The 14,475-nt window shown below is 37.5% G+C and overlaps 1 protein-coding gene across 8 annotated transcripts in view; it reads right to left on the bottom strand.

Annotated features, from left to right (window-relative positions):
• Positions 1–14,475, bottom strand: part of MAP3K7 (mitogen-activated protein kinase kinase kinase 7) — a 70,920-nt gene that overhangs the window by 26,422 nt on the left and 30,023 nt on the right. For 3 of the 8 annotated variants that reach the window (XM_050949283.1, XM_050949284.1, XM_050949290.1), the window contains 6 exons: positions 13,352–13,480; positions 11,956–12,086; positions 10,570–10,651; positions 9,832–9,983; positions 4,602–4,761; positions 718–798 (listed from right to left, as the gene is read on the bottom strand). In XM_050949283.1, the coding sequence (XP_050805240.1) occupies positions 718–798; positions 4,602–4,761; positions 9,832–9,983; positions 10,570–10,651; positions 11,956–12,086; positions 13,352–13,480 (735 nt within the window). The remainder of the gene's footprint in view (positions 1–717; positions 799–4,601; positions 4,762–9,831; positions 9,984–10,569; positions 10,652–11,955; positions 12,087–13,351; positions 13,481–14,475) is intronic. The other 5 variants (XM_050949286.1, XM_050949287.1, XM_050949288.1 and 2 more) reach the window with 3 other exon arrangements.

Raw genomic sequence — 14,475 nt, 5'->3', positions numbered from 1 at the left:
TTTAAGGCCACGCATATACAGAGCCCTTCCTGAACCTGCTGTGGGGAAGGTGGGAAAAAATAAAAAAAGGGGAGGGAGGAAGAGAAATTCCTCCCCAATCCCCCTAAAAAAAGGGCAGTTAGCGTAATACCCACAGCAGGTCCTGACCAAACCTGGAATTTTACCACCTGAAGTGGAGGGAGGGTGGGTCCTGCCTCAGCCTGCTCCACGTAAAAGGGAGGCTTGGGGCACAGAACTGCCCCTTGTAAACCTTGCATACCCAGGGGATGAGTCAGTGACTACGCTGAGCCTTTTGTAGCAGTTTTCATCCCCCTCAGCCTTAAAGCACTCACCTAGGATGTGGGAGACAAGTTCAAATCCCTGCTCCAATGACTATACATATATGTGTACATGTATATATAAAATACTGCACATATAGGATTTCGCTGCAATTTTGCTCCATACGTGAGATAGTCTTTAGTACCAAGAGATAGGATTGAGCCCTTGGCTGGACCAATCTATGAGACACAAGGCAAAGAGGATCGCATGTTGGCAAGTTTTTTTTTTTTTTTTTTTTTTTTTTTAAATAAACAAGGACATCATGAAAAATCTTACTGGACAGTCTCCATCTGCACTGTATGTGAACTGGAGCAAAAAGTTTTTTTTTTTTTTTTTTTAAATAATGTGATCGTTATTCCAGCATCTTATCAATAGTCCCGCTTACATGGTCTGTGATACCTGGTATGATGATTGCAGGGACATCCAGAATGTTGCCAAATGAAGCAGTTTTACGATGGCCCCGTTTAGGCTTGGAATAGGCTGAAAAAATACACACATACAATACGCATGCAAACAGCTACAATGGTAACAACAAATGATTAAATACATAATTCAGTTCTCATATACTGTTAAACTAAAGTACATGCAAAAGGTGTCACACAGAATAAACTGCACAGCTTTCTATTCATGCTTAAAAATAGTAAAGAAATTGTTAAAAGCAAAACAAGAACTAGCTGTCAATACAACGTAATTAGCTGTCATTAGCAACACAAAACTCAACAGACAAAGCAGCATGGCAATGAGGAAGGGAAAAGTGCAACCATCAGAATGGAAGACAAATATTGACTTATTTCAGTTCACCTGCATATTACTAATAAATGTATCTCCTTAATTGTTTTAAGTTTTATAATACTTCCTCCATCGTTTTATTCTAGTCTCAGGCTAACATTATTTATAAATAAGTTTACATTTTCATGTTGGGTTCTTTCATTTTCTTTGACATCTCCTGTAAAGTGAAATCCAAGCAATGTTCAAAGGAAGCTCACTTTAATATTACAAAATTTGAAGAACTGCTTCAAACGTTGGAAAAGTGCCCTCTGACTAAATGCTTGCTGTTTTGTAAAAATGGCCACTGCATACCAACCTAAATACTTTAGAATTAAGCATCCCATTCCTGGAACTACTGAAAACAAACTCCTCATATTTGTTAAAGTGGAATTTGTAATCTATTCTAAATCACATCAAACACCATAAAATAGACTTACAAAAGTTCATTTTGCCATATGTGGTAAGAGGAAGCAGTAGTAAAAAAAAGGTCTGTAGTTTAAAGATTAAATAACTACGTTCCATTTGAAACAGATTTGTGAAGGCAGTTCCCAAAGGAGAACTGCTCTGCCATGTTTACCTGAAAGAACTCTCAGTGACTGACAAATATGCACTGCCTGATTTGTTTCTATGGCCAGTCTAATAATAGATGGAACAAGATTAGGTAATTTTTAAAATACTTTGATTTCTTTATTCTTCACAAAAGCCTTATCCTCACATAGCAACAAAATTTCTTTAGATCATAGTATGTTGCTCTCTGTAACATAGTTAATGAGGATAAGAAACCATTGTTTTTGCTGTTTCCCAACTTAAGTCACAAAAACCTGCTTAGATTAACATGGCCTGATTTCTACCAGTTTGCCACTGCCTGAAATGAACTCTGTTCCCTTATACTTGTCCCTTTCAAATCAACTATCTTTAGTTAGAAGAAGGAATTAAAAAAAGACAGCTATAGCAAAATCTCAGAACAACGTATTTGGATATAATTACTGGCAATACTTGAAAGAATCTAGTTAAGGAAGGTAGACTGGGCTGATTCTAAACTATCACTGGGTGGTCAAATGAGTTGCATTTGTTCTGTACCAGTGAGAGACTTGAATGAGGACCAGAATATTAAAATAAATCAGAACACTGCAGTCTATTGTTGGGCAAGGACACAATTCCTTGTGGTGACTAGACCCTTGATGAATACATATCTGAACATCTAGGGGCGAAGGCTATCAAGAAGTAATTGCAGTCAACTAGTTATAAGAGTAATTAAAAAAAAAACCAAAACAGTAATCCATCCTGGATTGATACTATAATGTTCAAATGAGATTATAAACTTTTTAGGACAGGGATTATGTCATCCCCACAACAGGCCTTTAGACATTACCAAAGTAAAAAAAAAATTTTTCTCCTCCTCCTGAGTTGAATAAGACAGTTTAATAGTCATGGTGCACAAGAGAGTCAGAACACCCAGTATATTCCAATATGTGAAAAAGTGATTACTACAAATTTTCAGAGTGATGGAAAAATATTGGCCCAACTAGATAAGATATGACTAACTGTGGTAGTTATTGTGTCTGGATTCTATAAATCTAAGGACATAGGTCAATAAAAAGGCCCATTTAAAATTATGAAAAAGTTAATAAACAGTGAAAATGGGAACTAGAAAGCAGTTTTTGCCTACCATGTATAATGTTTTGTTAATTTGCTTATTGGGAAAACACATACTCACTCACTTTGCTTTCATCATAAAATTATGCATTTAATGTGGCTATTATCCTAAACTTCATCTTACATCAATGATCCACCATGTAAATAAAGGAGCAGCTTTTGCAACCTGGCAAAATACGTGTAGCTAAAATTCTTTACAAAAACATCCAAGTTCTGCTTCTCTAGAGAGAAATCAGAGGGTTATATTTATATCTGATCTTTCCAACGACATACCTAAATTACCAGTTTGCATCTATTTTCTGTCAAAATTTGTTTTTCAATTTACTGGTGGAAATAATACTGCTTTTAAATCCACCTCCTGCATTTTAAAATAGTTTGAACTTAGTTTTGAATGAAATGTAATTCAAATAATAAAAATGACAATGGATGGAGAACACTCAGAAGCAAAGAGAAACTTGTATTAATGAAACAAGGCTCATACCAAAGAATCCCAAATTTACGTAATACAAATAAAATCTAATTTAGCCATTTTAAAGGCAATCAAAAGTAATCTTTTCTGTAATCTCAAACTACACACATTTAAAAAAAAATTCCTCTCAGATTTGAGTGCACAAAGGTGAAAGGACCTGGTCTCTTTGTATCCATACTTGGCAGGATTTGATTTAAATCGACAGAGGTCAGTAAATGTCGATTACAGCTGTTACTGATGGATATTTTTTCCCTCAGTTTTGGTGTAATTGCTGGCCTAAGCGCAGCTTCTCCTCCACACTTTGTGCCTGCAGGAATTGACCTCAGTGGCTCTACAGCAGCAGAGCTCGCTCGCTGCAGCCGTGCTGTCATGGGAGGAAGCGAGTGGGGTAGAGATGCAGAGGGCTCCCTTGCATGATGTGGGGCCAGTGACACTGGATCCCTGCAGGCTGTCGTGCAGAGTGAAGACCCCCATGGCCAGGACTGCAAGGAGGAAGAGGACAAGCCCCTAGCCAGGGAGGAAGCTATCCCACTGCTGAATGTCTGTCCTTAGGTAGGAGCCACTTGGCAGCAGGGTAGGCTCCTTCAGGGAAGCCTCCTCCCGACAGTTCTGGTGAGGGGCTCTCTGTTTTGCCTGGCTAGGATCACAACTTTCCTTGCACCCTGCACCTGCAGAGATTGGGTGTCACCGGCCCTTCAGCAACACAGGGAGCCCTCTGCAGCTCTACTGTCACAACGATGCTCTTTCACCAGCTGGGAGTGCAAGGGGTCTCTGCTCAGCCTCACCAAGACTGTAGTCTTCCCTGCACCTTATGCCTGCAGAGACTGGGTGTCACTGGCTCCACAGCCGTGCTGGGAGTCCTCTGCAGCTCGGCCCTCTTGACCTGGCTCACTCACCCACCAGCCAGGAGCACAGGGGCCATTGCTGGGCAAGAGCTTATCAGCACTGGTGTGGCCTCCCTGACTACTGGAGGGGTCTGTCTTCTTCCTCAGAGCCCTGTCCTGGTGGAGCAGAGACCCATGGCCAGGACCACAGCCTCATCTGCACCATGTACTACAGTGTCTTGGGCCCCTTGGCCATGCAGGGAGTCCCCTGCAATTCTGCTTTCAGCACTGCCCTAAGTCCAACCCATCCTTAATTTCCTGCAATTGTATAACTAAATATAGTTAAAAATAGAATAAAAAATAATTTAAAAAAACGTACAATTGTCAAAATTACAAAAAAAATTAATAAATATTCCACCAAGCCTAGTCATATAAATTCTTAAAAAATAACGGATAAATTAATAATAATGAATCCATGCCCAGTTAAGAGTTACCTCACAGGGCTCATCTTATTAAAAGTAGCCCCTTTCACCTTTCTCCCCCCTAACTTTATTATTTATTTTTACCCGATGTACCAGTAATTCTTGCTTCTATTTCAGACATGTCAGCACTCATCCTCTTGCCTTCTCCTGAAACAAGAGTTGACTGTGGTCGTCCACGAACATCTGATAAGCTTTCCACGCTGCTCCCGCGAGACGGAGGTAAACTCAAACGGCCAGGGTCACCCTGTTAAAACAGTGTTACATTTTCAACAGGGCTGTCAAGTAATTAAAAAAATTAATTGTGTTAATTGTGCTGTTAAACAATAGAATACATTTAACTTAAATATTTTTAGATGTTTTTTATATTTTCAAATATGTTGATTTCAGTTACAGTACAGAATAAAAAGTGTACAATTCTCACTTTATATTTTTATTACAAATATTTGCACTGTAAAAATAAGAAATTATATTTTTCAATTCACCTAGTACTATAGTGCAATCTCTGTCATGAAAGTTGAAATTACAAATGTAGAATTATGCACAAAAAATTACTGCATTAAAAAATAAAACCATGTAAAACTTTAGAATCTACAAGTCCACTCAGTCCTACTATTTGTTCAGCCAATCCCTCAGACAAACAAGCTTATTTACATAAAATGACAAAATTAGAAAGATTAAGCACAAAACGAGATCAAACTAGCTAGACATATACAGGGTAACAAGGAAACATTCTACAAGTACATTAGAAGCAAGAGGAAGACCAAGGACAAAGTAGGCCCGCTACTCAATGAGGGGGGGAAATAACAGAAAATGTGGAAATGGCAGAGGTGCTTAATGACGACTTTGTTTCATTTTTCACCAAGAAGGTTGGTGGTGATTGGATGTCTAACCTAGTAAATGTCAGTGAAACAGAGGCAAGATCAGAGGCTAAAATAGGAAAAGAACAAATTAAAAATTACTTAAACAAGTTAGATGTCTTCAAATCACCAAGGCCTGATGAAATGCCTCCTAGAATACTCAAGGAGTTGACTGGGGAGATACCTGAGCCATTAGCATTTCTCTCTGGAAAGTCATGGAAGACGGGAGAGATTCCAGAAGACTGGAAAAGGGCAAATACAGTGCCAATCTATAAAAAGGGAAATAAGGACAACCCAGGGAATTACAAACCAGGCAGCTTAACTTCTGTACCCAGAAAGATAATGGAGCAAATAATTAAGCAATTTGCAAACATCTAGAAGATAATAAGGTGAAAAGTAACAGTCAGTATGGATTTGTCAAAAACAAAATCACATCAAACCAACCTGATAGCTGATAGTTTTCTTTGACAGGCTTGTGGATGGGGGGAAGCGGTAGACATGATATATCTTGACTTTAGTAAAGCTTTTGATACTATCTCGCATGACTTTCTCATAAACAAACTAGGGAAATGTAACATAGATGGATCTACTATAAAGTGGGTGCAAAACCATTCCTACAGAGTATTTATCAGTGGTTCACAGTCATGTTGGAAGGGTATAACGAGGGGGGTCCTGCAGGGATCAGTTCTGGGTCCGGTTCTGTTCAATATTTAGATAATGGCATAGAGTAGACAAAGTTTGCAGACGATACCAAGCTGGGAGGAGTTGCAAATGCTTTGGAGGTTAGGATTAAATTTCAAAATGATCTGGAGAAACTGGAGAAATGGTCTGAAGTAAACAGGATGAAATTTAATAAGGATAAATGCAAAGAACTCCATTTAGACAGGAACCATCAGTTGCACACATACAAAATGGGAAATAACTGCCTAGGAAGGAGTACTGTGGAAAGATCTGGGGGTCATAGTGGTTCACAAGCTAAATATGAGTCAACAGTGTAACACTGTTGCAAAAAACAACAAAAACAAAAAAAAACAAAAACTAACAACCACCACCAACCAACATTCTGGGATGTCTTAGCAGGAATGTCATAAGAAAGACATGAGAAGTAATTCTTCTGCTCTATTCCACACTGATTAGGCCTCAACTACAGTACTGTGTCCAGTTCTGGGTGCCACATTTCAGGAAAGATGTGGACAAATTGGAGAGTCCAGAGAAAAGCGACAAAAATTATTAAAGATCTAGAAAACAAGACCTGTGAGGGAAGACTGAAAAAATTGGGTTTGTTTAGTCTGGAAAAGAGAAGATAGAGGGGACATAACAGTTTTCAAGTATGTAAAGGGTTGTTACAAAAAGGAGGAAGAAAAATTGTTTCTCTTAACCTCCAAGGATAGGACAAGCAGCAATGGGTTTAAATTGCAGCAAGGGAGGTTTAGGTTGGATATTAGGGAAAAACTTCCTGTTAGGGTGGTTAAGAACTGGAATAAATTGCCTAGGGAGGTTGTGGAGTCTCCATCATTGGAGATTTTTAAGAGCAGATTAGACAAACTTCTGTCAAGAATGGTCTAGATAATACTTAGTCATGCCACGAGTGCAGGGGACTGGACTAGATGACCTCGAGGTCCCTTCCAGTTCTATGATTCTATTCTATGATTCACAGGAGATAATGGTACCCACTTTTTGTTTACTGAAAGTGAGAACAGGCGTTCGTATGGCATCATTGCAGTCGGCATCGCAAGATATTTATGTGTTAGATGTGCTAAACATTCATATGTCCCTTTATGTATCAACCACCATAAAACAGGACATGCGTCCATGCTGATGACAGGTTCTGCTTGATAAAGATCCAAAGCTGTGCAGATCGATGCATGTTCATTTTCATCATCTGAGTCAGATGCTATCAGCAGAATTTTTTTTTTTTTTGGTGGTTCAGGCTCTGTAGTTTTCGCATCGGAGTATTACTCTTAAGACTTCTGAAAGCGTGCTCCATATCTCATCCCTCTCAGATTTTGGAAGGCCCTTCAGATTCTTAAACCTTGGGTTGAGTGCTGTAGCTATCTTTAGAAATCTCACATTGGTACCCTCTTTGCCCTTTGCAGTGAAAGTGTTCTTAAAACGAACAACTAACGGCTATAACATGAAATATATGGCAGAATGTAGGTAAAACAGAGCAGGAGACATAACTCTCTCCCAAGGAATTCAGTCACAAATTTAAACAACAACATTTTTTCATCAGCATGGAAGCATGTCCTCTGGAATGGTGGTTGAAGCACAAAGGGGCATCCGTATGAATGTTTAGCATACCTGGCACACAAATACTTTGCAATCCAGGTTACAAAAGTGCCACGCGAATGCCTGTTCTCACTTTCAGGTGACATTGTTTATAAGAACAGGCAGCATTATCTCCCGTAAATGTAAACAAACCTGTTTGTCCTAGTGATTGGCTCAACAAAAAGAAGTAGGACTGAGTGGATTTGTAGGTTTTAAAGTTTTACATAGTTTTGTTTTTGAGTGCAGTTATGTAACAAAAAAAAGTCTACATTTGTAAGTTGCACTTTCACAGTAAAGAGACTGCACTACAGAACTTGTATGAGATGAACTGAAATACAATTTCTTTCATCATTTTTACAGTGCAAATATTTGTAATAAAAATATAAAGTGAGCACTGCACACTCTATTCTATATTGTAACTGAAAACACTATTTGAAAATATAGAAAACCATCCAAAATATTTAATAAATTTCAATAGGTATTCTATTGTTTAACAGTGTGATTAAAACTGTAATTAATCATGACTTTTTTTTAAAAAAATCAAGATTGAGTTAATTGAGTTAACTGTGATCAACAGCCCTGATTTTAAAATAAATGTTTCTCCAGAAGACTTAAAAAGTGACTTCTGAGCTTACACCTCTATTCAGAAATCAGCAGTTAAGAACAGTGATAAGAGAAATATCCCCAGTATATTTCTGTAGTTAATACTTATACTGTGGTATTTTTAATTAAATTATATAACCAATAATTATAGTATACACAGACAGCACCATATATGTTGTGATTCTGAAAAGCACTCAGCATTGGTCTAACACTGCTCTCACTAAAGTCTTCTGATTGAAGATTTACAGAAGAACTTCAAAGTTACAAAATAGCAGAGTTATGAACTGACCAGTTGACCAGACACTTCATTTGGAACAGGAAATACAGAATCAGGCAGGAGCAGATACAAAAACGCAAATACAGTTCTGTGTTAAATGTAAACTACTAAAAAAGGAAAAGCAGCATTTTTGTTCTGCATAATAAAACTCCAAAGCTGTATTAACTCAATGTTCAGTTGTAAAGTTTTGAAAGACCAACTATAGCATTTTGTTCAGTTATGAACCTTTCAGAGTTACAAACAACCTCCATTCCTGAGGTGTTTGTAACTCTGAGGTTGTACTGTAGCTCTATTTTTCCATCCTAATATAAACTGTGGATATATTTTCATTATTCAAATACGTCTATTTTTTTTTTGACTCATACCAATCTCTTAGTCTCAATGTCTTCTTGCAATAATGAGTTCCACATGTCACTTACATACTGTTAATAAAGCATTTCCTTTTATCAATTTTAAATTTGCTGACTGAAGCTTTAATTGAATGTGTACTATGAGAAAAGATAATTAGGAGCTCCCTGATTTATCTTCTCAGTATCATTTCTGATTTGGTATACCTCTCATGTTCTCTTATTCCTCTCCTCCCTAAACTAAGAAATCCCAATCTCTCACTGGTTCTGAAAGAGAAAAAAGGACAGACACTAGTGTGCCTCCATGCTTCACTATGTATATGATGTATTTCGTCCCCTGCCCCAGAAGGAACAGTCTCCTTTTGCTCTTAATTTCACCTTGACTTTCTCATCTTCTCTCTTTTTCTGCTCCCCTGCACATGCCGCTTTGCTCCTGCTCCTTCTACTCCTTCTCCGCTACCCTGATCATGCTAGCTAGCTGGCTGGCTGCCACTCTACTCTACTCTCCCACCGCCCGCACTCGTATACCTTCTTAGGAATCTCTTGGCTCTTCTCAGTGGTTGCCAACAACCCTGAACAGGGCAACTGTTTACATTCCTTTCTACCTCCACTAGGTCCTATGGAGACAACTAAACATACTCCTTATTCCTATCTGCTTTTATAGATAAGCTTCACACTAAACATTTTTTTGTAAAAGCAGCTGTAAATGGGGAGTCAACATCATATGTTCTCCATGGACCCTCAGTAAGTGCAGAGTGGACCACAGATTTAGAGATGCTGATGTACTACATTATGCTTAGGGTTACTTACTTACTGCCCTTCATCGAGTAGAAAAGCTTATTGTTATGAAAAAAAAACTCCTGTATTTTAGAGTAGTGTGTTTTTAATGCAGTGATTTTATCCATCTAATTGCATAATAGTAATTGCATCATTAAGGCACAAGATTTTATTCACTTGCTTACCGACTGCTTCGCTGAATTTTTCATTTGCTGTGCCAGTTTTGATTCTAAGCGTTTAATGGTATCATTGGTAGCAGTTCCTTGAAAGTCACTTGGTTCCATGTTAGCATCACTCTTGTTACTGGTGTTTGTAGAAGTCATGTCCATGAACGAGCCTATTTAAAAGCCCCACCCCCCAAAATAAATATTTTTTGTATTTAAATCACTTCTTTGAAAACGTTAAATCAAACTGGAATTCTTTAGCTACCCATTCTTCGTTCTCTAATACCAACCTTATAAATTTTAAAGTAAATTTTTAAAAACATTTGACAAAGGAAATTTGATGAGGGTGTCCAGTGCAGAAGAGAGGCTGAAAGGGACCAGCTGACAGGGCAAACAGGAGTAAGATCTGAAAGAAGGCTATTGGACCCTAATAATCTGCAGAAAGAAAGGGGGACCCTAAGTCTTTGCAGACTGAGTTATCCTTCATGTTACCCTCACTCTCCATTGTGGGAGAAGGGCAAGGGGAGTCAGAGATTGGCTGAACCCTAGAGATCAGGCTGAAGGAAGCAAGACTTGAATATTTGTCATGAGGCCCTTTACCATAGCACTGAACCAGGCATTTAGGAAGGGGTTACTTTGCCCTCGATCATCAAAATTTAAAGTTAATAAAGTTTCAGGCTGTGCTTTATAATACATTCCTGGATCTGCTTATCCTGTTTAAAAAGTGTGGGTTTTTTTCTTATATTTATACAATCATACCTGTACTAGTGGCAGAGTTGCTTTGGCCTTCATCTGAATACTGACAAGGATACTGCAGAGGTTCATCAGCTCCTGGAAAGTACTGTGTAGAGAGTAAATTGTTAAGTATTAACACAATTAATGTTTTCAGAGTGCATATAGCAGCTACAGAGGTAGCATACACCTCAACAGATCTTAGTTCTCTGAATAAATGCACAGGAAAAAAGGTAACTTGAGAATGCTATTTTGTTTAACTGCAGAACCATCTGCAACAACTCAAGTCTTGCTTTTCAGTAACACTCGTTCCTCAGACCTCCAAAAAACAAAGCACACAAACCTATTTTTATTAAGTGCCTTCAGACAGATTTGTTCTGTATTTTAAGAAAAATGCAGCATAATGGAAGACACTTACAATAGCATAAATCAAGCAAGGTATAGTTTAATTCAGCATAAGGATGGAATGATACACATTCTATTCTAGTGGATATTAGGGAGTTTTGTCAGGGAAAGTAAGTTAGCAGCTATGAAGGGAGAGAACCGAGAATGGAACCACATCTTGAAAGTGTCTATGAATAAACCCTCTATGACTTAATGGCATAAGCCATTCAAAAACTCTTTATATAGCTGGTTTAGATACCTGGCAGTTAGTTTAAATAGTGCTCACAATCTAAAAATGGCTAAATTTCTGTGAACCTGATCACCAATATGACTAATACAAACAAATCTGTTGGGGATAATGCAGATAAAAACTATTTTTAAAATTTCTAATTATTCTTGTTCACTTGCATTCAGTGCCAAGATATTCAGATTGGCAAATATCTGAGTAATACATGTGCTACCTCTATGAAGAGTATTTTGTTTGATTTAGCTAATATATTTTGATTTTGATGTGTATTTCTGAAATTTAGCAAAACAAATGAACACTGTTATTCTTCAGGATCAGAGTTCTAAAGGAAATGAAGTTGAATTAGCAGTGATGCTGATGAAGATAGGTAATGTACCCTCAGATAGATTCTGTTCCTAAAGTTTGCAAAGCTACCATGCAAGTGCCTATTTTTTCCTTAAAGAACCCAATGAAGGTCCTGAAACCACAGAGCAGCTATCAACATCTCAATGCTCATGAAAATGGCAGAGAAACTAAAATACTTGAGTAATTATAACTTTGTAAGGTAAAACCAGAACACTTGAAAAAAAACCTCACCCGATCCTACAGCCTGTAGCAGTTTTTAAGAGTCTTTTCAGCAAGTCGTGTGGTATAAGCGTCTAGGAAAAATCTTTAGGGACTGGAGATACAACTTAGAACAACAGATATAACACTGGGCTCATGGAAGGCATATCTTCAAAAGCCAATACTACAACATAACCCTTGTTAAATTATTTACAGATTAAAAGAAAAAAAAGTTATACCCGCATCAAATGTGTCATTATTTTGACAATTTCTTCCATGGAAGGTCGTTGTGAAGGATCCTTAGACCAACAACGAGTCATTAAACTCTCAATAGGTTTAGGTAAATTTTTGATCAGTGGTGGTCGAGTACCTATAATTAAAGTTAGACAAATCTTAAATGTATACATCAAACTATTCTTGAAAATTCTGTCATTGCCTGAATTTTTTAAACAACTTATTTTGCTGTTTAAACAAACTCATTAAAGATACATGGTAACGATCTATTGTCTGGAGAAAACCAAGCTCCATTTAATTATTAAAAAAAAAAAAAAAGAAAAAATAGAATAAAATGATTGTTGATTCTTATTTGTTAAATAAAAAGAGAGTTGTCTTTCAATAATGCTCTGAATGCACTATATGTCTGGTCGGTTTATGAACATATCTGAACAAGAGGAAAACAGAAAAAATAGAAACAGCAGCACTTTAGATAGTGTTTTCCTCACCTAGCTTCCCCTGCAGACAGAGTGGAAAATTTAACAGTGCTTTACATCTTCAAACTAATATTTATATTATCGCTGCACCTAGGAGTCTCAAGTCATGGACCAAAATCCCATTGTGCTAGGTGATGTCCAAACACAGAATAGACAGATAGACGAAGTTCTTTGGGTCAGGGACTAAAACAAGAGACAACAGATCGATACAGAGAGTTGGGAAGATACAGAGAAATAATGAGACAAATCTGGTGTCATGATAGCCAGTGGTTTCAGTGCAACAGTAGTTTAGCTGTTGTCAGGTTCTTTATAGATCTCACAGAAAAGTCGAGTTTTAAGGAGGGATTTGATGGAGGAAAACAAGTTCGCTTAGTGGATCTCTACAGGGGATGTCTCCTAGATAAAAGGCTGTTTTTCAGAAGTGATGAGCAACAAGATCTCCTAGTAACGTAAATCAAATAAGTATTTTTGAAAAACCATGCTAGTTGTTTAGCACTTAGGACACAAACTTTGGGTGTCCTGGTTTGATAATCTTAGCTAGCGTTACATTCAGCTTCAATTTTGGCCATTTTTTGAGACAGGTGATCTGTATCTCACTTACTGCTCACTCAGGATGACTGGAATACTTCACTATCTCAACAAAAATAAATTGATAGTTGTTCTCCCTATTAATTCATACATCATAATTACATGTAGCACTGTCAGTAAGCACAGTCTAACAGACAAGAAAGAGAGCCAAAAATGAACTGGTTCCAGACCAAGGGTGCTTAAGTATTAATAGCAACACAATCTACAGTGAGGTATCAAACTGCCACCTATTGAATAATGAATAATTTTGCAAATATGAAATAATTAATAGTGTTACATGTCAAATATCCAATTTAACTTTAAATGCACCAAAATGAAAAAAAAAATTTCAACTCACCATTGTGAACTGCCCACATGATGCGGAAAGCAGGGCCACCAATCTCATCAAAAGGTTTCCTACGGGTGATTACTTCCCAAAGAATAATACCCCAACTGAATACGTCACATTTTTCACTGTAATTGCTACCTGGGGGAAAAAAAAACAATATAATTTGTCTTTCCTGTATGGTATGTGCTTACAAGTTTAGAGAACTAGCTACGTATGCATCAGTTTTCCTTCAGAGTAGAATTTCTTCTTGGTTTTCACACAGAGAAAACAGCAGTCATAAGTCCATATGACACCAATTTTTTTTTTTAAAACTTCTAATTTACTCAGAGTAAATTTTAAAAAAAATTATAGAAAACATTTGCTTCCAGGTTTATAAAAAACCTTTTGCTATTATTTCCAATATGTTTAACTAAGAGCTCTCCTCTCTGCAAACTAGTTCCTTCATAAAACTCCTAAAAACAATGCTTAGGACAGTCTTGTTCTGACATACCAAATGTGATTTTACGATCATCACCACTCTCAAATTTAGCATTATTTCATTGTCATTTTGACTACCTGTGCCTCCTTTAAATCTTTCTCCTAAATTCACTTCTTCCATGATGGCCACAGTAAATCAGTCATCATTCACTATCATCTATCATTTTTATATTTAAAAGAAGACGTCCTTAAAAGAACCAGCAAGATGTGCCCATGCCTATACTAAGTAACCATGTGATTTCATTGTATCTCCATCTTCATCACCCCCATGCCTCCCTGTTTATTATCAGAGATTCACAGATCACAGATTCACAAATTATTAGGGTTGGAAGGGACCTCAGGAGATCATCTAGTCCAACATCCTGCTCAAAGCAGGACCAATCCCTAAATGGCCCCCTTAAGGGCTGAACTCACAACGTTGGGTTTAGCAGGCCAATGCTCAAACCACTGAGCTATCCCTCCCCCACTCATTTATCCTCACTCATTTTGTCATGCCTAAAATGTAGTTCTTTGAGGCTTGGATTGAGCCTTTCTAGGTCTCTCATGAAGCATACAGCAGACATTGGGTGATATAAAATAATGAATAATAATAAAGCTCAAAGAGAGGGAGACAAGAGACTACAAAAGGATAAATACGTTGTTAATTAGAGAAAGCC

This window comes from Gopherus flavomarginatus, chromosome 4, assembly GCF_025201925.1.
Source record: "Gopherus flavomarginatus isolate rGopFla2 chromosome 4, rGopFla2.mat.asm, whole genome shotgun sequence".
Lineage (NCBI taxonomy): Eukaryota > Metazoa > Chordata > Testudines > Testudinidae > Gopherus > Gopherus flavomarginatus.
This window is presented reverse-complemented; position numbering and strand designations above follow the sequence as displayed.